The sequence below is a fragment of the Tursiops truncatus genome, chromosome 14 (genome assembly GCF_011762595.2).
Source record: "Tursiops truncatus isolate mTurTru1 chromosome 14, mTurTru1.mat.Y, whole genome shotgun sequence".
Lineage (NCBI taxonomy): Eukaryota > Metazoa > Chordata > Mammalia > Artiodactyla > Delphinidae > Tursiops > Tursiops truncatus.
This window is the reverse complement of record NC_047047.1, coordinates 63,578,633-63,605,995: the sequence shown is the minus strand read 5'-3', so window position 1 is coordinate 63,605,995 and position 27,363 is coordinate 63,578,633. Positions and strand designations below refer to the sequence as shown.

The following is a 27,363-nucleotide window of genomic DNA, read 5'->3' as shown; positions in this document are numbered from 1 at the left end:
ATATTATATAGTATTTTCTCTTCAAAGGAGAATATTTGTATCAGTTTTTTAATTTCTCACACACCAAGATATATTTTGACACTCTAGAACTCAAGGTACATGCCAAAAAAAAAAAAAGTTGTGGTTTTCCAATTATAGAACCCTGATATAATTTTATTAAATATATTTAGAAATATGACAGAAAGAATTAAAAGAACTTAAAAAATAAAACTGCTACTAAGATATATACCATACAAACAGTTCAAGAATGCTTTATGAAATCATTAGACTCTGATATATTTCCTCACTTCTATGACACTAGTAATTATAAGGTATAACAACCACTTTCCGGGGGGGTGGGAGTGGGGGGGAACCTCCCACATTAAATATACACTTAAGATATAAAACATAGCAATTTCAGAAAACATTAAAATGTGATATATCCCTCTGAGATGGTGAAAACGTTCTATTTCTTGAGCTAGGGGATAGTTACACAGAGTATATTTGTGGATATTCATCAAAGTGTACACCCATTTTGTACACCCATTTATACTTTTTCTATATGTACATTTATTTCAAAATAAATTTATGTAATGTACCACAACCATACAGATACAGCTATCAACCAGATGAATTATTGACCTTAATATGAAAGGTGAAAAAATAAAGCTTTTAAAAGAAAACATAGGAAAGTTAGTTTCATGACACTGAGGTAGGTAGAGATTTCATAAACGGAAACAGAAGAATACTAACCAGCTGATAAACTGGACTTCTTTAAAATTAAGAACTTTGACTCACCAAGATACCAAGATCCTGAAAAAGCTACAGAGTAGAAGGTATCTGCAATACATATACCTAAAAAGACTATATCCAGAATATATAAAGAACTACAAATCAATATGAAAAAAGTAAATACTCTAGTATAAAAAGGGCTAAAGACTTGACAGACACTTCACAAAAGCAGAGGTCCAAATGACTAATAAACATGGGGCCCCTAATATGAAAAGGTGCTCAACTTCATTAGTCATCGGAAAATAAAATCAAAACTACAATGCAATACCACTACACACCCTTCAAGAAAAACTAAAAATAAAAAGACTGACAATACCAAGTGTTGACAAACATGTGGAACAACTGGAATTCTCTCATATACTTCTGGTGGGAGTATAAGTTTGTAAAACCACTTGGCAAAACTTCAGCAAAATCTACTAAAAATGAACATACCATAGCCATAACCATGACCTAATAATTCCACTTAAGGTACATACCCAACAAAAATGCATATATACATTCATCAGGAAAAAGAGTACAAAAATGTTCAAAGCAGCAAAACTGTAAATAACAAAAATGTCCATTAATAGAATGGAAAAACTGTGGTTTATTCACAGAATAGAACACAACAACAAGAATAAACAAACCACAGTATAACATGGATTAATCTCATAAATGTAATGTTGAGCAAAAGAAGCTCAAACAAGTTATTCTATATGATTTCACTTATACAGAGTTCAAAAACAGACAAAACTTTTCTATGGTGTTAGAATACAAGGAATACAGTGTGAGTTGGGAATTCCACTACTGATGTTTATTGAGCTGGGTGCTAGTTACAATGACACGCCTATTTTGTGAAACTTCATCTAGCTGTACACTTTTCTATATGCATGTCGTACTTCTTTAAAAATCTTACATTAAATAAGGTCCCCAACTAGTGAATCATGATTTCTAATCTTTTCCTACCACCAAGATTCTTCACCTATACTACGCTCAGAGACTTAACTAGCAATGGTCTTATATCACCCGCCATGTTCTTAGGGATTTAAATGTCAATATCTCTGTCCATATGTACTATATGCTAAGCCCTTTAATGTTCACTCGTTCAGATACTTATTAAATTTATGTACAAAACCTGTGCTTGCTGAGAACGTGGGGTACAAAAAAATTAGTAAGACATAGTCCCTGTCTTCTAGGAGTTCATAATCTTATAGAAGACCACATACACAGATAACAAGGTAAATATATAGAGATACACACAGGATATTATGGGAACACAAAGGAACAGCCAGGGGTAGGTAAGGCATCAGGGTAGGCTTCTAGGAGGTGTTAACACCTGAGTCCTTAAAAGATGAGAAGGAGTTATCCTGGCAAAGTGCATTCCAACACAGGAAACAGCTTGAATAAAAACACAGTGATAAGAAACAGCACAGTGTATTTAAAGAAACAATGAACAGCTGCTAGACAGTTGCTGAAGCGTAGTAAAAGGGAGAACTGGGATGGGGTTGGGGGAAGTGGCCAAAGAGATAGGAAGATGCCAAGTCATGAAGAGACTTAGACCTTATCCAACAGGAAAGATGGGTCAGTGAGATTTATGCAAAGAAATTATGTGGTCAGATAGATTATTCAGGGAGCAATGCAGAGGATGGACTTAAAGGGAATAAAGTTGGCAGAAAGAAGGACAGTTAGGAGGCAGTTATAACTGTCCAGACAGAAGATCATAAGGGCTGAAATAATGAAATGAAAGATATAGCAAATCTGGAAAAAGTACAGACACATTATGCCGCTGATCTAGAGACCACATTTTGAGAACCACAAATATATACTATGGGTTGACAATTTTTTTCTGTAAAGGCCCAAATAAATAGTAAATACTTTAGACTTTACAGGCCACATACAGACTCTATTTCACTTCTTGGTTCTTGTTTGTTTTTTAAACCCTTCAACAATTAAAAACCGGACTTCCCTGGTGGCGTGGTGGTTAAGAATCCGCCTGCCAATGCAGGGGACACGGGTTCAAGCCCTGGTCTGGGAAGATCTCATGTGCCATGGAGCAACTAAGTCCATGTGCCAAAACTACTGAAGCCCACACGCCTAGAGGCTGTGCTCCGCAACAAGAGAAGCCACTGCAATGAGAGGCCCGCTCGCCGCAACTAGGGAAAGCCCACTCGCAGCAGCGAAGACCCAACGCAGCCAAAAATAAAATAAATTAAATAAATAAATTTTTAAAAAAATTAAAAACCATTCTGTTAGTGGACTTTACCACAAAAAAAAAAAAAAAGGCCACAGGCTGGATTTGGACTGCAGACATAGTGAGTTTGCTGATCCCTGCTGTATACCCATAAAGAAGCAAGGATTAACCTTCCTATGAGATTAATTTTCCTAAAATGCTACTTGCATATCAGTCCCCTACTCAGAAACTTCTGCACTGGTCCTGATTACCTACTGCATAAGTTAAATCCCTATGATGCATAGCATTCACAGGCATCTACACTCTAGCTCCAACCAGACTCGTGAACTACACCCCGTGAGAACCTTCCATTCTTATTAAATTGGCCTACTTTCGCTTACCTGCCTCTGTATCTTTGTGGTGTTCCCCAATGTACTTTCTCCCTTTTCAAATCTACTCAAATACCCTTCCTTCAAAGCATAATTCAAATCCTTTGAAGTGATTCCACCCTCGTCCAAACTCCTAAAAGCACTGCCTCAATTTATCTGATATTTATTTTTTGTCTTGAGTTACTACACTTCAGAGAGAGACTTTTAAACTTGAGTAATAATTAGGGTGAATTTATCCTCCAATATCTTCTTGGAGGGCAGGGAATACTTGATACTTTTATCAAAGGATCTAGCATATAACAAGGGGTAAATAAAAACGAAGGTGTGTATGTAGATATATAACACATATATGTATACACACTTTTTTTTTTCTGAACTAGCTATATAACTGAAGCAAATGTTATCTCACCATTTTATCAGTAATTGAGCACTTTAATTCTATGGACACAATCTGAATGCTGCAGAATTACAGAATGACAATCCAAAAGCACATCTGTCTCTCTCCTACTACATGTTTTTAGGCCTAGTTTAAGGGAACAATAATAATACAAGTAAAATTTTTCCAATGGTCAATGTTATCAATCTAGATACAATGGGGTCTAGAAGTCACTAGATCAAGTCAAAATTTACTTATGTATATTTTTATTCATTTTTAAAATATGAAATCAGCTTTTATAACTAAATTGCCTTTTTTTTTTCTTTTAAATTTGGCAGCGATGCATGGCTTGCGAGATCTCATTTCCCTGAGCAGGGATTTGAACCCACGCCCTCAGCAGTGAAAGCACAGAGTCCTAACCACTGGACCGCCAGAGAATTCCCCTAAATTGCTTTAAATTCACCCTAATTATTACTCAAGTTTAAAAGTCTCTCTCTCTCTCTCTCTCTCTCTCTCTCACACACACACACACACACACACACACACACACACACACACACCCACACACCACACATGGTCTGAATTTTTTTTTTTTAACAATAAGGTTCTCCATGACAATTCACATTCCAAAATTGCATTACTGATTTCATTCAGAATTTAGGGAAATAAGAATATATTTTAAAATTTTAAGAAAGTTGTCCATTTTAGTTCACTACTGATAGTTTTAATCACAGAATGTTTTCAGCTGGATTAAAGGATTCTTATATTTGAGATTACTGAAGAAGTCTTTTCAAGTCTGAAGTGTGAACTATGCCTAATTTTACTATGCAAAGAATGTTCAAGAATCTATAAAAATTCCTGCAGAATCATCTGGCCACATTTTCAGTGCAAAAGTTTAAAACACTTTTGAAAGGTATAGAAAACAAGATAAATTATCCAAAAAGTGGCCATGAAAATGAAAACTGTGACTTTTTATCTCTTCAAAACACATTGAAGAAAAAGTTTAGTGACTCACAACCCTGAAAAGACTATTATTCATTGATAACTTTAATAGTAATAATGCATTGATTGGAAGACAAAACCAGGAGCCAGGGACTCCCATTCCTGTTTTGCCACTGGTTTGTACAGAATCTTGGGCATATCCCCATAAGCTGAACAAGAAAGGCTTAACTGACATGCTAAGGTTGTGAGAACTGATGAAATGTTTATGAAGCACTTTGGAACCATGAGGGAAGCCACTATAACCATTAAAAGTCATCTGCTTAATGCAAAACTATAGCTACCTGTTAGGCTTGCAAATCCTTTATGTCTTCTTAACACAGCAAATCTTCAGTGAGTCAGTAAAGAGCATGTATTTAATGAGCGAGCTTAGCAACCTCAGAGAAATGAATTTTCTTCCAAATCTTTGTTTTCTCACAAACCATGTCTCTATCCAACCCAACTATTTGCAAAGGGAAACATGATCCGACCCACACTAAAGATTTGGGTCTAGGTATTGATAAGCCAATACCAAATGACTGAAAATTCAGGAATCACAGTGGAATTTTGTCAACTTATCAGAAATGTGACTCCTGAAAATAATCCCAGAAAACAGTCGTTCTAACAAGAGCTTTATTAAAGCGAAAGTCCCTACACTCTCTCACCTAAAGAGCTGTAAAGTATTTTTGGACAGTGTCGATAGAAGACTAAACTCGCTCAAAACCTGACCCAACGCGTTAAGTAGTTCCAGGACCTGCTTGGTGTTAAGCGACTGGAGACTGGGGAGGCTGCTCAGGAAAAAGTGCTGATGCCATCTCCAGCTGCCCCTTTCGTGAATGACAGTAACAATGAAAACACTGACAAAAGAGCTAGGAGGCCACCCCAAGCCTCTGCTTAGCAATACTTCTACCCTACCCCCAACAGACAGAGCAGCAAACCCCAGAAAGGGGCGTCCCCTCACAGACCTAACATGCCCAGACCCTGCCTCTGGTCTGGCAATGTCAAAAAGTACTACCCTTCACTCCTCTCAAGACGGCTGAGCACCTGAAAGGTGAGGGGGAAATGCGGCCTCTCGTTCTGAACTGCCAAGGGGAGCGGGAGAAGACTGCCTGGCAGGAGGCGGGCGAGCAGAGCCCGTGTGCACCCCGGGAGACTAAGAAGTCCCCGGGTCGCGGGCGCCGCTCGGAGCGCCGTGGGGAGGAGAGGCGAAGAGAGGAGATGGGAGGGGAAGGGACGGGAGGGGAGGGGAGGGGACGGGAGGGGAGGGGAGGGGACGGGAGGGGAGGGGAAAGGAGGAAGGCGCTTCCCTCCCGCGGCTGGAGGGCGGAGGGTCGCTCGGCTCCGCACGGAGGAAGCAGGGCTAGGGCGCAGGGCTAACCGTCCCCCCGGGGGGTGGCTGCGGCCGGCCGCCCGCTTCCCGGGAGCCGGAGGAGGCGACAAGTAGGCTCGGTCGGGAAGCACATTCTTTCCTCGAGCCTGGTCCTGAGGGAGGGCGCAGGCTGCCGAGGCGGCAACTCTCCCTCTCGCCCAACTCCCGGCAGAGCGTGAGGGAGGCCGACCCCGGGCTGACCGGCGGGATGCCGCCCGGGTGGGAAGGCGGCGAGGCCAGCCTCCGGCCCGCTCCCTCCCCACGCGGTCCGCGGCCGGCGGCCGTCAGCGCCCTCGTCTCTCCCGCCGCCGCGCGGGGCCGGGCCGCCGACCTCGGCCGGCCGGGCGCGGGGCCAGGCAGCGGCGGCGGAAGGGCCGGCCGGCCTGGGGCCCTACCTGAGGCTGTGTACCAGCTCCCGGCGTGACTGGCTTCCCGGCAGACCACTCGGTTGGACATCTTGGTGCCTGTGCCGCCTATGGTGCACGAGGATGAATGAGGAGGCGGCGGCGGCGGCGGCAGGAGCGGCTCCGCGAGGGGACGAGACACCGCGGGCCCAGCCCAGGAGGAGGCGGCAGCGGGGAGGGGATCAGCCCGGCCCAGGAGGAGGAGGAAGAGGAGGAGGCGGCGGCCCGGGAGGAGGAGGAGATGGCAGCCGGGGCGGTGGCGGCGGCGGCGGCGGCAACAATCACCTCAAACTCGGGCGGCCGCCGGAAGACGGGGCCCGCGGCGGCCTCACCGAAGCCCGGAAAGCCTGGCCCCGGCCCCCAAAGTCGCCGCTGCTCCCCAGCCGGGGCTGGTTCCGCCGAGCCACCCCCACGGCCCCCTCCCCTACCGGTCGGCCTCCCGGAGCCACCGCCGGTGACCCCACCCCCGTGACTCCGCGCCCGCCCCCTCCCCCCACCCCCCGCGGGACTCCCCGCACCCACCCCCACCCCCGGCGGGGCCCTCCTGCCCGCCCGGCTGCCGGCCCGCCGGCCCCGCCCCGCCCCGCTCCTCCTCCGGCCGCGCGGCGAGGTTAACGGCGGACACCGGACAGGCCACACGGCATCTGGGGTCGGGCGGCCCCGCGGGGAGCCAGCGGCGGCTGCTGCTCCGCGCACACAAAAGCCCAGGGCCGGGGCCTGAACCGGGGAAGGCAGACCCGGAGAAGAGCCAACGCTTCCTTACTCGCCACTCTAACGGGTCCTGCCCACTGAGCATGCCCAGCAGCCTCTGCCAGGCCCGCCGAGGAATCTCGACGTGCGCGGTCCGCTCTCCGGGGTTTAGCGGCAGCAGAGGCTGGGAGGGGGAGGGCGCGGGGAGTAGGACGCAGCCGCAGGGCAAGCCCCCTCCCCCAACCAACTTCCTTAAACGCAGAGCACCCAGGGCAAGACGGTGCGGCTTTCCACGTGTAAAGTCCCCTGTCTTCCCCGCCACACACAGGAATCCTTAGTGGATGCTCGCCCCCAAGGTTTCACTACTAGGCACGCAAGTCTGTGGCCACGATGGGAAGTTCATTTGTAGAAGCAGGCATGTGGTAGTGTGCCTGTGGTCCTGCAAATGCTACTTTTTGCTTCACCGGGCCACTCTTACCGTCTAATCATGGCTCTTACACTGTAAACAGTTATATTTATGTAATTGCATGTCTTAACTCCGTAACTAGACTACAGTGTGATATAGCTAGCCTCAGTTATTCTCATCTATAAAATGGGTATAACAATACTCAAGGTGTGTCCCTAGGATTATGAGTTAATAAATGTAAAGAGCCTGATAGAGTAGTCATACAACAAACATTATTTCCAACCCTCCATTATCTTTTAAATCCCACGTGTCAGGAACAAAGAATTACGTTAAAATTATACAAGAATCACAGCAAAGTAGAATATCTTGGACCTCCAAGGAAATGTCATGGAGTAGACCATTCCCAAACTGGGAAGAGAGTAAGAGAAAGTTGCATACCTTCAATGAAAGACTTGGAGTTAAAATCATAAAAATTGTTATATCTGAATTTCACACTAAACAGATCCCCGGTAGAGTCCAAAACAAACGAATGACTGCTTAATTTTCAAGTTTTCCTAGTGTCATATAATAGATTTTTTTTTTTTCAGGTACTATATAGTTTCTACCCCTCCTCTCACCTTTTCAATTTTAAGGCTCAAGGATCTTGCATGAGATCCCAGTCCTGGTCAATTACTGGAACACTTCTGACTTTCACACCTTTTTATACACTGGTTTTAAGCTGGAAAAAAAAAAATCTCCACTCTGTATAGTTCTTTACTCAATTTTTAACCCTCTCACTTCACCACTAACCTGCCCAAATATTAAGCTATTACACAGGAAAAAAAAAAAGGACATGCCAAGTAGTCAATTTAGGGATAACAAAAAGGAGGGCTGGAGCTGATTCCCTGGTACTCTTCCTGAAGAAGCAAAACTCAGTGATACCTGATGAAATGGTAAACTTTTCATTGTAAATTTCAAGAAAAGGAAATAGTTGATATGGTTGATACGGTGTAAGAATGTTGATTGCTATGTCACTCATCAGCTGTGTGATTATGGATATCTAGCAATTTAACCTTTTCAATGCTGTTTTCTCATCTGTCAAATGCAAACAGCAGTCATATATAACTCACAGGCTTGCTGTGAGAATCATTAAGTATCATGAAAACAATTTATAAGCTGTTCTTTATAAATGTTTTATCATTATCCTCTGCTCCTAGCAACAATCCTAGGTCTCATTCCAAACTAGTAATGTAATCTAAAATTAAGCTTCCTCCCTATTAAAATGCTCAGTTGGAGGCTTCTTTCCCCAAAGGATTTTTCTTACTGATCAAACTCAGCAAAACCACAATGCCAAGCAAAGTGAAAGGTTAGAGGACCTTCTATTTCTAGAATGCTCTTAACATATCCCATCATTACTCCTCCTGTCCATTTTATTCTGGCTACCTTATTCAAGGATGTGCTCTTGAAAGAAATGTTGAAACTACTCACCCACATCCCCTAAATTAAGGAAGATCCATATAATGCAAAATACTTCATATCCTAGAAGAAGCCTGTTTGGCAATACTGTACAATTCCCATGTTATTATTAACAATTTCCAGGGACTTCCCCGGTGGTCCAATGGTTAAGACTCCGTGCTTCCACTGAAGGGGGCGTGGGTTCAATCCCTAGTGAGGGAACTAAGATCCCACGTGCCGCGTGGTGCGGCCAAAAAAAAAAAAAAAAAATTTCCATTATATCCACCAGGGATTTGGGTTTGACGCTCCATAAACATCATCCAAGTTAAAGGCAAGGAGGAAATCTTCATTAACAGAGAGTCCTTATGAAGCACAGACTTCAACAAATAAGGCACCCAGAGCCCAACATTAATAACACATCTTCTGAAATAGCATGTTGGATAGTCACTGCATCAGTCTGTACTAGCAAACGACTAGAAACAACCACAGTGTCTGTCAATAAGACTTGTTAAATTAGGGTATACCCATACATATGCACCCATTAAAAAGAATAAGGTGATGCTATATCACTGTCATGGAAAGAGCTGCCCACCCCAAAAAAATGCAAAAGGCAAATTGCAGAACAATGTGTAAAGTATGCTACCATTTGTGTAAAAACAAGTACTTATATTCTCACACACTTGCATATACATGGCATACTTCTAGAAGGAAACAAACTGGTAACAGCCAATGTACATCTTTGTATATCTTTTGAATTTTGTGCCATATACATATACTACCTATACCCAACAATAATTATTTATTAAATAATTTATTAGGCTTGATTTTGGGAGCCTATATGGCAATATTAAATTGCCCATTTTTAGATTTTACTTATCCACAACTGACACCTCGAGGAGCCCCCTAATTACTAAAAGCCCTTTGTCAGAAAAATATTCTAGAATGATACCACCAGGTTTTGAAAAAGTCAAGGTTGAGAGAAGGGAGTTTAGTATAAAGATGCTCTTTTAATTTCAATTAACACTGGTACTCTAACCTAGTATCAGTTGACTTTGCTCTTTTCTTCTTTAGAAACCAAACTTAATAAGTAACATTTATTAAACACTTACTATGCACCTGACACTAGGCTAAGTACTTTACATAGTTAATGATTCTTACAAGATGAAAACTTGTTCATTTCCAAATTTTTGGAGTAAATTTTGTACACAGAGCTTTTTCCAAATTTATTGTTAATATTTTTTTTAACATCTTTATTGGGGTATAATTGCTTTACAATGGTGTGTTAGTTTCTGCTTTATAACAAAGTGAATCAGTCATACATAAACATAGGTTCCCATATGTCTTCCCTCTTGTGTCTCCCTATTGTTAATATTATTTAGGATTCCCAGAAATTAAACAACTGAGTCAAAAGATTTGAAGTTTTTTTAAAGGCTGACAAGAGTTTTCTTAAAAAGAAAATTCTGATTCATTACTGATTGCCCCCTTTAGCTCTGGTGACCTATTTTCCACTATTATATTACTTTCCTTCTTTAAATCCAGAGATTTTAAACAAGTGGATTCTCAGTGATAGTCATTTACACCTTCCATCTTTTGTCCCTTGTTGCTACAGTTAGACAATATGTATCAGGCCTCCAATTTGTTACTGCCTTTCTGGAATCCAGTCCAGGAAAATACCTGGCTACAATATTTTATGCTGTCCCTACAGCCATCCTATCATGTTGCTAATGGGAAGTTACCAGTCTTAAAATCTCCTTTACCTTCTCCTAAACAAAGAGATTTAAACAAAGGTTCAATATTCTCCCATAGGTTCATCAGAATTAGGTAAACAGTTTCCTTCTATCCAAACTATTTTTCTGTTCTTTCTTTTTCTTTTTTTTTTTTTTTTGTGGTACGCGGGCCTCTCACTGTTGTGGCCTCTCCCTTTGCGGAGCACAGGCTCCGGACGCGCAGGCTCAGCGGCCATGGCTCACGGGCCCAGCTGCTCCGTGGCATGTGGGATCTTCCCGGACCGGGTCACGAACCCGCGCTCCCTGCATCGGCAGGCGGACTCTCAACCCCTGTGCCACCAGGGAAGCCCTGTTCTTTCTTTTTCTTTCTTTTTTGGCCACAGCTTGTTGGATCTTAGTTCCCCGACCAGGGATTGAACCCGTGCCTGGTCGGCAGTGAAAGCATTAAGTCCTAACCACTGGACCTCCAGGGAATTCCCTATTTTTCTGTTTTTTTCAATTCAAGGTCTCTATATCCTCTAGGAATCTATTCCTGATTTACTCTATTGGTCCTCCCACTTGTCCACATTTTTCAAGAATTCACTCTACAGGATACAGTACCTTTTACTCTATTACTGTATACGTTTATTAAACATTATCTTCCTGACTAAGCAGTCAAAGGGTAGGAATTGTTTCTATAGTATAATTGTCAGCTACACATGAAATACCTCATCAAAGTATAGTAGAAGCTTTCTTAACTGATTTCTATTTAAGCAACTTACTGGACTAAGTGATGCTGTCCATCCCCATAGTAAAATACACTGAACCATGCCCACCACAAGCTGAATTCTTGGAGATGGTAGACTACACTTTTTAGGAAACTCACACTGTTGCACTCTTCTCCCAGGTTTGTGTGCATAACTAACAAGGGTCAATCATGTTCTCCAACCTATTTATACGAGATGTACAAAGTACTGCCATTACATAATTTAATAAAATATTACATAAACCAATGAAACACAAACACATAATGCAAAAGGTGTTAGTACAAAAATTAGGTGGAATGCTTTGGACTCAATAAAAACAACTGTCAAATTAGAGGCAGATAAGATGGCTGGAGAAAAAAAATCATGAAAAAGTGTATCATTATACACTTAATGCCTTAAGAATTAAGATCTTAAATGTCTAAGATCTTACGCTACTGTCAAAAAATCTGAAACTGAAATTTGTAAACTATACATTATAGGAGTGGTTTGTGGAAGGAAGATACAGAATTCCAATCAAAGAACCCATACTCAGAGCAAAGGCTGACATCAAAATATTACCAAGTTAATATAGATTAATATTTTCTAAGTTTTTAAAAAAACTGTTCACAGTGTCATTTACGTTTCCTTACTATGACTCCTATTTTTCTATTTTTCATCTACCAGCTAGATAAGAGGGCTTCTATTGTATACACATAAGGGCAGACTGATTTTTCCCCCAAAGAAAAATTTTAAGCACATCTGAGAGCATTAGAGCAGAGAGTACTACAGCATTCAGGGCAGGGAGGTAATATAGCATTAAACTGGGTATGAATCCCTGCCTCAAACTTACTTCCCCTGCAGCCTTAAGCAAGTTAACCAAATCTCACTTTCCTCCTCTAAAAGTGAGGTATTAAAATTAAACCTACCTCACAGGGTTTTGAGGTTAAATGACAATTCATGTAAAGTATTTAGCATGGTGCCTGGCATATGGTTAAGTGCTAAGTAGGATGTGCACTGCCAGCAAGACATGCCTATTCTCAGCCCTTACAGAAAAAAGTATCGATTTTACGATTAATTTAAGCCCTGTCTTGAAGATAATTCATTAGAACACTGGAAGCCATGCAGCGTTAGGCAGAGTACTGAATTACTTCTAAGTGGTCATTAACCAAAGGTGGTATCAGAATGCCTTAGAGTTTTTGTCAAATTCAGAAGTCCAGGCTCTATCCCAGTTGAATCAGGCTCTCCAGGATCCAGGTACGCATCGATATATAGATGTATAAAAGAGATATATAACACAGAGAGATATAATTTATATATTTTTAATATATTTTTATATATATTTATATATGAAAAGTTCCACAAGTGGCTCTGATGTGAATCGCTGATGAAGAACTGTTAAGAAGATAAAATTATTGATGCTTTAATAAAAGACTACCCAGTTAGGGCTTCCCTGGTGGCGCAGTGGTTGAGAGTTCGCCTGCCGATGCAGGGGACACGGGTTCGTGCCCCGGTCCGGGAAGATTTCACGTGCCGCGGAGCGGCTAGGCCCGTGAGCCATGGCCACTGATCCTGAGCGTCCGGAGCCTGTGCACCGCAACGGGAGAGGCCCACGTACCGCAAAAAAAAAAAAAAAAAGACTACCCAGTTAGTACTTACTCGAATATTAAAATATCATTAAAAGACATAGACAGATTAACTTATGAGTTAGTCAAATCACCAAAATAAATTTAATGAAATTAATAGTTACGAAAACTACTACATAAGCATAAATATTGAGAGCTCAATATTTCCAGGTTTTTCCTATTCAAACCTATAGATCTGCAGATGTATATCAAAACCATCATATCACCTCCCCAAAAGTGTCACTCCTACTGAAATGTTTTTCCTATATTAAAGAGAACTATAAGACACACCTCATCAGCATTAAATTTCTAACTTTGCCTTCACATGTTTAGCTTGGAGACATGTCTTTAATATATGCTTCCAAAGCAGGGTTTCTCAATCTTAGCTCTACTAACATTTTGAGCTGGATGATTCTTGGACATGGGTGGGGCACCCAGGCTGTCCTGCGCATAGTTAAGATATTTAGCAGCATCACTGGCCATTACCCACTAGATGCCAGTAGAATCCCACCTTACTCCAGTTGTGACGACCAAAATGCTTCTGGACATCGCCAAATGTCCCTTGGGGAAAGGGGGGACAAAATCACTCCCAGCTGAGAAACCACTGCTCCACCGAATGTTTATCCTTCCTGGCTCTCTTCAATTTTCTCTTTTCTGAGCTAGTGCATTATCTCAATTTCTTCATACAGGACAAAGTGAGCAGACCCAAAAAAAAGGACTAGCTGGTGTGTTTTATTGCGAAAAGAAGCAATATGTTAACTAGTACAAGTACTTCTCACTTAGCTATCAGCAGCACATTGGTAGAACTGGGTTTGAATGCCCGTTCAAGCACTTACCAGCAGTGTGGTCTTGAGCAAGTCGCTTAACCTCTCCAAATCTGTTTCCTCATCTGCAAAATGGGAATAACAACATCTACTTTGCAGAATTGCTACATCAGAGATAACAAATAAAATAGTTCTGTGCCTGACACATAGTAGAACTGCAATAAATGATAGCTATTATTATATTAATACCATAAAGGTTGATAGCATTGAAGGATATTGTACACCCTCTGTAATGCTTAACAGCACTCCAAAATTTATTGTGAAAAAAACCAATTTATTGTGCATTAGAATCACTGGTGATGTTTGTTAAAAATTGAAGATGTCCAAATCCTACCCTCCAAGAGGTCCAGGAACAACGCTAGAAAAACTGGCTGAGATTTTTCATATTCTACTTGACTCTGGTGTATTTTCACACTGTTGTAAAACTCTGCAGCATTCTAAGACACAAGGAATAAGTAATACATGAAAACAACTGAACCACATAAAATATTTGTCATATAGAACAAACACTACTGTAAGATAATGATGTTTTAACAGTTTATTTTGAAGGTCATTTTAAAAACAAAGTTAAAGACAATCTGAGAAAAAACTGCACAGAATACACTCATTAAATAAGTATGTGATTAAATCAATAAGGGAGATATGTCTTCTTCTGCAACTCCAAAATAAGTTCTGCTGTCCTGATGATTCTTATACTTCCAAAATGGGGGGGGGGGGGGGGGGGGAATCATGGCAATTAAAGTTGCCTCTTAATCATGTAAATCTACAGTGGAAACCAAATTTTTCTGTTCTTCCCAATAAGTCAGTTTCGATCTTCAAACTGTGCCTTGTTTTTTAAAAGATAGGATGCTAGAAATTCAATGGGATTTGGTGGTCTGTAAGGGAAAAGAAATCCAAAATTTAGAAATTTATATTCGAGACGTGTTAATTTAAATGTATTGTCCCATAATGAAAACATCTTTTTTTTTCTGTTTTTTTGGCCACACCGTGCAGCATGTGGCATCTTAGTTCCCCCACCAGGGATCAAACCTGTGTCCCCTGCAGTGGAAGCACGGAGTCTTAACCACTGGACCGCCAGGGAAGTCCCTTAAACATATTTTAAAATTAAGAGGTGAGAGAGAGGGGTTGTTGGAGGAAGGTGGTACAAAATTCCAGTTCTAAGTACTAGGGGTATAAAGTACGACATGACGACTATAGCTGACACTGCTGTATGATATACAGGAAAGTTGTCAAAAGAGTAGATCCTAAGAGTTCTCATCACAAGAAGAAAATTTTTTTCTTTTTTTCCTTTTTATTGTATATGTATATATTGTATATATGTATATATGAGATCATGGATGTTAACTAAACCTGTGTGGTAATCATTTCACAACATATGTAAATCAAACCATTATGCTGTATACCTTAAACTTATATAGTGATGTATGTAAATTTTTTCTCAAAACTGGAAAAAAAATTTTAATAAAATAAAGAGGTGTTATTTCATATTTATCACTTTTACATATGTTGCTTTTGCTGATAAAACAGGTCCAAAGATGAAAAGTTGGGGGAAACATCTACCTTAAACCCTAGTATAAAAAGGCATATTTAAAAAAAAAAAAAGGCATATTTAGAATTGATTTACAATGATCTCAAAACATTCTCCTAGCACTTTAAACAACCTTTTGAACTAACTAGATAGAGACAATACTTGTTACATAATATTTACAGTTAATTTGATGAATTATTTTGCTAGAATGCTTACTTAAAAACTGTATTTACTAATAGAATGTTACCGTAAAACTTCTTCAAATTCTTTTCTTCTAGCATTTAAAGTAATATTTAGAATTTCTGATATATTGGCCTTCTTTAGAGAAAGAACAAAAATGCATAAAAGATGCCCATATTTTAATTGTCAGTAGTAGAGCCAAGACATATCTTGCAGTCAAAAATAAATCCTATTTTATAAATATAACAATCCAAAACAAATACTTATTGTTTATTCATTTAATTTTTTAACTTAACACTAAGTAATAAAAATAAATTAATTAAAAAATAAAACTAAGTAATACACCTATTCTAAATAACTCAGATATGTTCCATCAAGTTCCTTATCAAGTTGTGTCAGTTTACTACAGTGTTCATTATTAGTCTTTGAGAAAAACATAATTTACACCCAATAAATGTTGACTAATGTAACTTACAACAAAATTTTCTTATTGGATTTACTTATACAAAAAGAACTTTTGTACAGAAAACATGTACAGAAAAGAGAAAAACTGTAATTGTGCTAACAAAGAAATGTAAATTTAAAAAACTTGGCAAAAAAAGTTTATAACACACATGCACTTGAGGCTATGATGACACCTGAAGAATTTTAAGGATAAACTTTTGGACAGAAATATGATATTATGTGTCAAACACTATAAAAATAGTCATGTCATTTGAAATAGCAAACCAATTCTTGGGTATTTATCATAAAGTAATTAAACAAAAGTAAAAGGGTATAAAAACAGATAAACTACCTGGTGATCAATAATAACAAAGGAAATTGGTCCTAAATGGTCAACAACAAGAAAATGGCTAAGTTAACTGTGATACTATAATTTCATTTATAATCATGAAGGCTCTGTAAAGATATGGAAGAAGTTTTATCTTATAATTTTAAGTAAAAAGGAGATATAAAATTACATGTATACCATGATTACAAATATGCATATGATCTAAGACTAGTAGAAAAATAAGTGTCTTAATTGAGATTATGGCTGACTTGTTTTTAAAAAACTTCAGTATCTATAAATTCCTTATATAGTAAAAAAATAACTATACATAACTCATGATATTTCAACTAGGGAAGTTTTTATTTTGCTTTTTCTGGTAACTCCATTTGCAGACACTATTATCTTACCTTTCCTTTGCAAGCACAGCAAGTCCTTGTAATAAGATAGGCACAACTGTCTGATCCAGATAGGCACGAGTTGGCAAAGACTGGAGATCCACTTTCTGTTTTGATGACTTTTCTGCATTAATTTTCTCATTTTCTACTATCCTCTAGTGAATTCAAAAAACATGCATGAATATTTAAAAATAACTAGATTATTTTGAGCGCTAAACCAAAATTAATGGAAATATAAAACTAATAGAAAATGTAAATCAATGACTAGAAAGCTGATTGAACTGCAAATCTTTCTGCCAAAATAAAATCAGACCCATTTCTAAATTTCATTCAAGCATTTTCTGAAGGCACCATAATATCTCATTCTTTTAATGTCGTATCTCCAGATCCTACACTTACTTTCTCTCTTTCTTTCTGCCTTTTTAGGAATAAATACAAGTCCCTTTTCTTTTCTTCATGAGAATACACCTTCTTACAATGTGCTTCAAAAAATCTGGACATGACACTAAGTAACACTGAATCACAGTGAGAAAACTAGTCCTGTTTCAATTCTTTTATCACAGATAATATCAAGGACAATGTCTCAGTTTGGCACTAACATGTCTTTAACACTTCTGTAACACTTGCTAAACTCCCTTCTTAACAGAGAGCAGGCTTCAGCTTAGAGACTTCAACTGGCAACAGAATCTAGCTAAAATTTATTACCACTGTTTTGTATTCATTGTTTTCATTTTTACGGTTACCCTCTACAGCAATGAGAATGCTTTTCCATTTGTTTCTTTTCTAAACAAATGCATCTATGATTTTTTAAAAATGAGTAAATTTAAGAAAAAATATAAAGTAAAATTAGTCAAAAAATAGAAGAAATGACTAATATGGGAAAGATCATTAATGTGATATTTAAATGATGTTTCGGAAATGATGACTTACACTTCCTCCGTCTAAGAACCCCCCAAAATCTGGGCCTTTCATATAAATTCACCTGACATCCAGAGCATCAAAAACTACTTTACTGGAAAACTTTGCCTTCTTCTGAAAATCTGTCATTTCAGAAATTTAGAAATAAGTGGCTATCTCAAAGACAAAACACTATTAAGAGCACTTTCATTTAAATGAAATTTGTTCCAATCATACTAGAACTGGATAGCCAACGATTACAAACAAAAAAATTCTACACTTAATTTTTTTAAAGAAAATTTTATTTTGTAAAAACTGAGAAAAAACTTTAAGCATATAACTACAACATACATACCTTGCTTTCCAAAAACACTTGCCAGAACTATGTCAGGTAACTTGTCTAGTTTTGCTTGTGATTTTTCAATCTAATTTTTGGACTTAATAAAAATAATTACCTATACTTATTTAATGTATGAAACAGTTATTTCATTTGCCCATGAATTAAGAAACTTATAGTTCACCAGTAAATTTCAACAAATACCCATATATGATAAAAACTAGTCAATTACATGACATCCCAATACCTTCATTAAGAAACAGCAATGGGCCTTCCCTGGTGGCGCAGTGGTTGAGAATCTGCCTGCCAATGCAGGGGACACAGGTTCGAGCCCTGGTCTAGGAAGATCCCACATGCCACGGAGCAACTAGGCCCATGAGCCACAACTACTGAGCCTGCACATCTGGAGCTTGTGCTCCACAACAAGAGAGGCCACGATAGTGAGAGGCCCGCACACCGCGATGAAGAGTGGCCCCCGCTCGCCACAACTAGAGAAAGCCCTCTCACAGAAATGAAGACCCAACACAGCCAAATAAATTAATTTTTAAAAAAAAGAAAGAAAAAGAAACAGCAATGCCTAAGCAACTCTGATAGATCCTATAATAAGCTCCTTGACCAAATCCTCTCATTTATTTCATTTAAACATTTACTGATTATCCACTATGTGCCAATTGCTATGCTTACTTTCAGTAAAGTCAAAATCCTGAATTAATCTAAAAAATATACAGTTGATGCCTGAACAACATGACCCTCTGCCCAGCCAAAAATCCACTTATAACTTACAGTTGGCCCTTTATACAGGCTGTTCCTCCATATCTGTGGTTCTGTATCTACAGTTCCATATCCGTGGATTCAAGCAACTGGAAATCGTGTAGTACTACAGTACTTACTACTGAAAAAAAATCCACTTTTAAGTGGACCCATGCAGTTCAAACCTGGGTTGTTCTAGGGTCAAATGTATATCCAACCACAAACACACACACACACACACACACACACACACACACACACACACACAGATTAAGCTTTTAAGAGTGTAGAACAATGATCACAAAAATGGGAAAAAATTAGGTGAATCCTATGATTGCGCCAGCTTACTGCATCCTGCCTAGAGAACTTATACAACAAAACCCAGGGAGAAGGACCCCAAGCAGAGCCCTGAAGTCTCCCTAAGTTGAGAAGACAGAGTTGAAAATTCAGGGAAACCAAGAGAACTAGAACTTGCAGAGAAGAGTACTGAAAAGGAAACTTTCACAGAGAGGAGAGAGTTGCATAGAAAGAGACTAAGAGATGGCCTTCCAGTTTTCAAGTGAGTATTTATCAGAGCATGAGTGTGAGGGAACTCTTCTTCCAAGTGGTTTTTTCTTCTGGCCTTGAGTAGTCCCCTCTTTTCATGTATGGTATAAGAACCTTATAACAGTATCCTTCCATTTCCTCTCTCCTTGCCTTTATACTATTGTTATCTTATATTTCTACATATGTTACAAACCCTGCAATTGATTTTTTTCTTTAAAAAGTCAATTATCTTTTTTATTTTATTAAAAATTTTTTATTGTTTACTTAACATTATAGTTACTTTATTGCTCTAGAAAATTTAGTTTTTAAAACTATCAGATTACATACATAGTGATAATGAGACTACCCCCCCCCCCAACAATCAACTGTATATTATGAGGCTTCTCTAACTTGGTAGATAACTATTACAAAATTACAAAAATAGCTGGTTACAGTTGAGCTATCAAGTAGGTATCACATTTCTGTAGATTGAAAAGTTGAATAAAAAGAAAACTGATGTTACTGATAAGTCGCTGAGTGTATCTGAGAAATCCAAGCTACATGCACACAGAAAAAAAACTGGTTACAAAAACCATTACGTTACTCTGTATTAACATTTTGCAATGTTTTACAAAATGTTTTACAAAATGTGTGAGGGAACTACTCAAGGCCAGAAGAAAAAACCACTTGGAGGAAGCAGGAGGCACAAACCCTGGAGCTCACACAGGCCAGGAGTAGTTCATGTTCCTGTGACCCAGGATGGGAAAACCTCATAACACATGAAGCACTGGGTAGAATACACAAGAGGAAGAAATTAAGTCTAAACTAAAGGTTGGTCTGGTCCCACCTAAAAAAGCTTAAAGGCAAACCTCAAAAGATCAAATTGTTTCCAAGTAACCTAACCGAGTCCTAGAACAAAGCCCAAGAGTATATGAAGAAATACAAAAATAACCAGTACCCAACAAGGTAACATTCATGATGCCCAGCCTCCAATAAAAATTACCAGAGAGGCAAAGAAGCAGAAAAAATTACCCATAATGAAGAGAAAAACCAATTCACAGAAACAGACACAGAAATGATACAGATAGCATAGGCAATGCCATTAAACCAGTTATTATAATATATTCCATATGTTCAAGAAGACTAAGGAAAGAATTAGTAAATTAAGCTAACAAAATACTTGAAAATATTTGAAGAAATAATGGCTGAAATTTTTTCAAATTTAATGAAAACTCTAAACCCAAAGATCCAAGAAACTCAATGAATCCTAAGCACAAGAAACATTAAAAAAAAATTACGCCAAGACACATTATAATCAAATTATTTAAAACCAGTAAAAAATCTTAAAAGCACAAAGAGAAGACGTTAACTACAGAAGAGCAAAGATAGGAATGATAGCAGACTTTTCAGCAGAAACAATGTCAGCCAGAAGACAGTGGAGCAAATACTCAGCAAAAATACCTCAAAAGCAAAGGCAAAATAATTACCTTTTCAGACATTCAGAACCTTAAAGAATTCCTTCCCAGCCAACCTCCACTACAAGAAATGTTAAAGAAAGCCCTTCAGGAGGATGGGAAATGATACCAGCCGGATCTACACAGAAGAATGGAGAACCCAGAAATGACAATTACACGGATAAACGTGAAACACTCCTTTCTCGTACTGTTCAAATCTCTTTTAAAAAGATAATTGGACGGAAGTCAAGGGAGCACTTCCGGGTTCAGCAATAACCTGGAGCCGGCGGCGTTAGGTCGGCCGTCTTGGGCCTTGCTCCGCAGCTCCGCCTTCACTCTGGTCTTTCTAGAAACCCAGCTGTGCTCTCGGGTGTGCCGGACAGCCTCCCAGACGCGTGTGTAATAAGCCCCCCATGGTGGACACGGCCCCGAACGGCACCCAAGAGGCGGGCGCAATGCAATTCATCACGGCCAATAAACTGGCCACGGCAATGTTGCTTTCTCGCTTGTTCATAGTTTACTGCTCTTTGTTCTGCCTCTTCTTGGGTTGCATGAAGTAGCAAGCTTTTACCAACGTGCTTTGCTGGCAAATGCTCTGGCTAGTGCTCTGAGGCTGCACCAAAGCTTACTACACTTCCAGTTAAGCAGAGCATTCCTGGCCCAGGCTTTGTTAGAGGACAGCTGTCACTACCTGTTCTGTTCACTCATCTTTCTCAATTCCTACCCCGTTACAATGAGTATTTCCCAGTCTTGTTATTTTCTTCGCTTCATACTGCCACATACACGAAAAAGGTGCCTTGATGCAAAGGGTGCAAATAGTTTACCTCTGCTGAGACCTCTCGGATAAATTCAGCGCTAATCAACAGAATATTCTGAAATTCATTGCTTGTCATGAAATATTCTTGATGCCTGCTACAGTTTTAATGCTTTTTAGGGGTCAAGGAAGTTTGCTCCAGCCTTTTATATACCATAGATTGCTTACTGTTCGATACGCCTCTAGAAGAAATCCATATTATTGGACCTTGTTTAATGAACAGAGGATTGTTGTTAAACACCTAATAATGAAACCTGCTTGCCCACTGTTTGTGAGAAGACTTCGTCTCCAGAGCATTGTCTTTATAAGCAGACTGGCACCAACAGTTGCATAGTTTAACATCCAGCTAAGTTATGTGTAATATAAATAAGCACTGTTAGCTGCTGGTACTTCTGCTAGGAATGGTTAATTCCAGGTGTAAAACTGACCTCACTGCAATTTACATAATTTACATAAATGCATCTCAAAAGAAAAATAATCATTTTCCTGGCATGTTAAATCAAGCCTTTTAAACACTTTCTGAGAAACTTTATTGTAATGTGTTGTTAATAGTTAAGGAAATTTAAATCTTGTGATAAATGTACCAAAAATTCTTTAGACGCTGCTGTGCCTTTATCATGAAGTACGTTTATTTCTCTTGCAAAAATAGCTCTAAAATTCGTTTTCATCTAATTAGTAACTTGAATTTATATCTGGCATGAGTTCATTATGGTAATATTAACATGTAAATTCAGTATATTTTGAGACAGTATTCTTTTGCCATTCAGTAATTTTGGTTGATGATTTTAACAAAAACACTTCCCACTATTTAATTTCAAATTGTTTTTAAATTGATTTTGTGCTGCTTTGTTAGGACAGATTTATTTTGGATGTACCATTATAATAGGAATTCTATATGTACCTTATGCTATGATCTTCCAAAATTTTATTTTCATAATTACTTCTGTGGCTTTGAATATTTTAAAAGGCCCAACTGTAAGACTGTTAGCCAATTGGGTTAAATACTTGTGGTCACCTAAGCGTTTTACATCAAAGAGCAGTAGTCAGACAGTTTTCCTTTCAGAGACCCATTGAGTAACATTTCTCAAATAGGAAATCCTTCTTCTAGAAATGTGCACACATAGGTTTTAGTATTATTGTAGTTTACACAATTACTTAGATCAGATTCTTGACTGCCAGTTTTCTCGGTTTCTTAGGCTTGAATTTTCATAGACAATTGCGTTAGTTCAGATGCTTTCTGAAAGGAATGTAACTGAAGACTGAGCATGTGACTAAACTTGGTATCTGTTCTGAAATACTGAAGACTATACATACTCACCCATCAAATCTGATTTAAAAGATTAAACAGAAAGGTTTATATAGATAACGTTATTGAATAGAAATGGGGCCAGAGGAGGAGTTGTGGAGGAAATAGTGTGCATTTCAATGCTGTAATGCATAGATAAATTTGGGAGAACTGGATGTGTTATGATGTGATTTTAGCTGTATGATATGTTAAATACGTTTGTTGAGCTTCCATCAACTCCTTTATAAAATTCATTCTGATCTTTATTATTGTTGCATGATTGGAAATGTTTAAAACATTGCAAAATGTTAATACAGAGTAACGTAATGGTTTTTGTAACCAGTTTTTTTCTGTGTGCATGTAGCTTGGATTTCTCAGATACACTCAGCGACTTATCAGTAACATCAGTTTTCTTTTTATTCAACTTTTCAATCTACAGAAATGTGATACCTACTTGATAGCTCAACTGTAACCAGCTATTTTTGTAATTTTGTAATAGTTATCTACCAAGTTAGAGAAGCCTCATAATATACAGTTGATTGTTGGGGGGGGTAGTCTCATTATCACTATGTATGTAATCTGATAGTTTTAAAAACTAAATTTTCTAGAGCAATAAAGTAACTATAATGTTAAGTAAACAATAAAAAAATTTTAATAAAATAAAATAAAAAGGATAATTGACTTTTTAAATAAAAATAATCAATTGCAGGGTTTATAACATATGTATAAATATAATATATGATAACAATAGTATAAAGGCAAGGAGAGAGAAAATGGAAGGATACTGTTATAAGGTCCTTATACCATACATGAAAAGATATGATACCAGTTGAAGGTAAATTGTGGGAAGTTAAACTTCCGTCCGATAAGTCCTAAAGCAACAACCTAAAAAAACTGTAAGTCAATAATGGACATAAAATGGAATTCTAAGACAAAAAGCAGCAGCAGCAGCTGTAGAGTAGTGGTTTCCAGACTCTGAGATATCACAAACAAGTAAATTAAAAATAAAATAATACAGTGAATGAAGGGACTAACATAGGGTTGTTAACTCTATTTTACCAAGTAAAAACTTACAAACAAACAAGCATAATTATTATTTTACTATCACCATAACTCATAAAAGAACAGGCATTTTAAAATTATGGAAGCAAGAAAACCAATCACCAAATAATGTATCATCAGTACTCACTCCACTCTCCTTATTTTTTTTCTCACTTTACCATGGAAATTGGTCTGAGGGTTTGAAAAACAAAGCATTTGGTATCACTGCTCTACTGTATTATGGCTCTGCCTCCATACACAAGCACCATCAAGAAGACTGCTGATGCCTAAAAAGAAATCTCTTAAATGATAAGTGGCATAAAGTATCTTCACCTGATTCAGCACAGCAGTTCAATTAAAAACTGCATTATGAAAAGACTCAGATTTTCTTAACCCTGATAATCCAACTAACAAACATTCCTAGCAATTTTATAGGCAGAGAGTAGTCACTCCACATGCCAGGGAACTCTAGTAGTTGGTCAAGATCAGCAATACAATTTAATTCCACCTCAAAAATGTCAGCCTGCTTAGGTTTAACACACAACTCTCCACTTACTTCCTAGTGATCTTAGACAAGTTACTCAAATTCTCTGAGCCTTGCAAGACTGAAAATACATGGAAGTTACTTAGGAGTGTGCCTGGCACATAGTAAAAGGACTAATATTAGCAGCTATTACTATTATTACTCTGCTTGGAAATGCTCCTGCCCTCATTTATCCAAACTTAATTATTGATGATGTCTCCCCACCCACCTCGTAAAACACCCACATCTCTTCCAGGAACTCTCTGTTTTCCTAACCAATCCCACCTAGCTCTGGTTAATTCAACTGTTCCAGCATTTATTCATTCATTTACAAAGTAACTTCTTCTTTTAGACAGCAACTTCTTAGTACTTGTATGAAAAAGCTCTATAAAAGTATACCTTCTTTTGCACATTTTTTCACATGTACTCTCTGAATTCAGACTCAACCATGTAAGGCAAAAACAGTGTGTACTACCTGTTATAGCTTCCAATGGCACCTACTACTGAACTCTGCAAAGATATCAACATTTACTAAATGTTGACTTCACCAGCACACTATTCTGCTACAAATACAATGGGCTTCTTAATTGTGATGCGCAGTTTTTCCAATGCAGTATCCCAACAGAGCATTAGTAGCCACCAAGCAAAAGTATTCTGAGTCTCCATCAGTAATGTATGTTTGTTTCTCTATATAATTTTCAAAATTCAACCTCTCGACTCAGCTGATGTGTACGTCTGCATACCACGAAGTATTAGTACCGCTAATAAAACAAGTTTCCCATAATTTGATACTATTTCGTTCGTGACGATAAAGTTTTCCCTTGTGCAAAGCAACCTAGTAAAAATGAAACCCAAGTTTTCTCCAGTTCATAAGAGACGCAAAGATACGGCATAGGAACTGGGCAAGTTACCTCGACGTTGTCTGTGAGACCGTACTCAGAGTGGGGATTTTCTGCAACCTAGAAAACAAAACACCGGTCACAGAAACATCAGCCACTCTTCCTTGCTTCACACCACCACCCTGAATCCAGGGCTTTCTGGTACCTGCGTCTGTCCCTCCAGCATCTGCTCTGGTTCCATGGTGGACCCTGCAAGTCACAGTCCCCGGATACCAGTCTTGGAAAACAAGAAAAACCGTGAGTTACCCGGGAGATTTCAAGACGAAGACACCAGGATGGAGTCCAGCCCAGCCGCGACCCCGCCCCTCACCCCCACCTGGGCGCGGAGCACCCCGAGCAGTAGAGGAACAGGGTGGGACAGTCCACGACCGGGCGCCCGCATCAGGTCCGGAAGCTCCGCCGTACTCCCAAGAACCTAGAAGAGGTAGAGAAAAGGGGAAAGGGAGCTGATTACCCGCGCCCAAGCCGTTCGTTCCTAAGAGCCCTGCACCGCGCCACCAACTCCCAGCACAAACCACTTCCGCCGTAAGTGACGGATGTCGCACGACTGCCGCGCCTGCGCAGAACTGCCAGCGGGGGCCGGGCTGGGAGGGATCCAGACCGGCCCTGATTCTACTACGACACTCTTTGCGGTAAGAAGTGACCTGGGGAAGTTGTGGCCTCGGGGTCTGCCAAAGACTCGTTCCTCGACCTGCCTACCCAGAGCAGGCGCCACCCCAGCTGCAGACCCAGTGACCAGGCCAGCCGGCAGAGGTTCGGCCTGGCCAGCCCTCCGTGCTACCTGAAATCTGCCGAAGCTCTTCGCGGAACCGAAACCACTTGCTGGATAGTTCTTACTAGAAAATCACAGACCCAAACTCAACTGTCTACGAAAGAATGTCAGTGTTTTACTCTAAAGCCAAAGTGGGGAAGAAGAAATGTTTTAGGGTTTCGTAGTAAGCTTTTATTCAAGCCCTTAAATATGTGAACATGCCATGTTAGTGCTACCTTACATTTGTATCAAGATTAGCAATATGCAACGGGCTTTCCAAACCGTGATGCTATTGATACTATTGCATTTGTAAAAATACAAAAGACAATTTGCCTCCTACACACATTTGTAAATACCAAACAGGATCTAGTAAATCGGATTGTTGTTGTAATTCCAATAAATTCCTTTTATTTTAATGTAAATATAAATGATACACTCATTAAAGTGCCTGCCTTTGATTCAGTAATCCCATTTATAGTTGCACTTTGTAATATTAAAATATTTTAACTTCATATAAAATATTTGGAGACTTAATTATGGCATATCAATATACTAGAATAAAGCCATAACTCTACAAATGCAGAAATGTTTGTGATCCACTAACGTGTTTGTTTTTTAAGGCCGCGCTGTGCAGCATGCGGAATCTTAGTTCCCCAACCAGGGATCAAACCCGTGCCCCCTGTGTTGGGAGTGTGGAGTCTTAACCACTGGACCGCCAGGGAAGAGGTAGAATACAACGTCATTTTACTACTCCGTTAAAACTGCATGGCTAAAAATCTAAAGTAAATAAAATTTGTTTAGGAGCCAGGCTTGTGGATACATTTTTAAAGTTTTATTTTATAATGTATATTTGATTGGGACTTCCCTGTGGGCGTGGCACAGTAGTTAAGAATCCGCCTGCCAATGCAGGGGACACAGGTTCCATCCCTAGTCCGGAAAGATCCCACGTGCCACAGAACAACTAAGTCCGAAAGCCACAACTACTGAGCCTGCATGCTGCAACTACTGGAGCCTGCGCACCTACAGCCCATGTTCCAAAACAAGAGAAGCCACCGCAATAAGAAGCCCGCGCACCACAACAAAGAGTAGCCCCAACTCACCACAACTAGAGAAAGCCCGCACGCAGCAGTGAAGACCCAACACAGACAAAACTTAAAAAAAAAAAAAATCAGCTTATATAATGTATGCTTGATTAGCATTGTGATTGGTGACAGCTTTTTCATGTAGAACTGTTGCAAAGATGTGGATGCGTATGTACAGGATATAGAATTTTTCATGCAGAATTGATGCAAAGTTGTGGATGCTTATGTACAGGATATAGAAACTGACTAGTACATATATTGATTCA

General features: G+C 39.3%; 2 protein-coding genes and 1 pseudogene across 7 annotated transcripts in view; 1 reads left to right on the top strand and 2 right to left on the bottom strand.

Moving 5' to 3' along the window:
- MEMO1 (mediator of cell motility 1) overlaps positions 1–6,560 on the bottom strand; it is a 141,968-nt gene extending 135,408 nt beyond the window's left edge. For 4 of the 5 annotated variants that reach the window (XR_012325757.1, XM_033838764.2, XM_073791461.1 and 1 more), the window contains exon 1: positions 6,428–6,560. Coding sequence is in view for 3 of the 5 variants with exons in the window: in XM_033838764.2 (XP_033694655.1) it covers positions 6,428–6,488 (61 nt within the window). In the remaining 2 variants the exon portion in view is untranslated. The remainder of the gene's footprint in view (positions 1–6,427) is intronic. The other variant, XM_033838767.2, reaches the window with a different exon arrangement.
- Positions 6,561–14,387: 7,827 nt separating this feature from the next.
- DPY30 (dpy-30 histone methyltransferase complex regulatory subunit) lies at positions 14,388–25,800 on the bottom strand. 2 transcript variants are annotated; one of them, XM_004317636.4, is made up of 5 exons: positions 25,719–25,800; positions 25,410–25,481; positions 25,277–25,324; positions 16,752–16,894; positions 14,388–14,739 (listed from the first exon to the last, which is right to left on the bottom strand). In XM_004317636.4, the coding sequence occupies exons 2-5, from the start codon at positions 25,443–25,445 to the stop codon at positions 14,667–14,669; spliced, it is 300 nt and encodes a 99-aa protein (XP_004317684.1). In that variant the 5' UTR covers positions 25,446–25,481; positions 25,719–25,800; the 3' UTR covers positions 14,388–14,666. The 2 variants fall into 2 exon arrangements, with proteins under 2 accessions (XP_004317684.1, XP_004317685.1); XM_004317637.4 differs by having other exon boundaries at positions 25,581–25,720.
- Positions 20,609–21,858, top strand: LOC101330124 (transmembrane protein 33 pseudogene; annotated as a pseudogene).
- Positions 25,801–27,363: the final 1,563 nt, after the last annotated feature.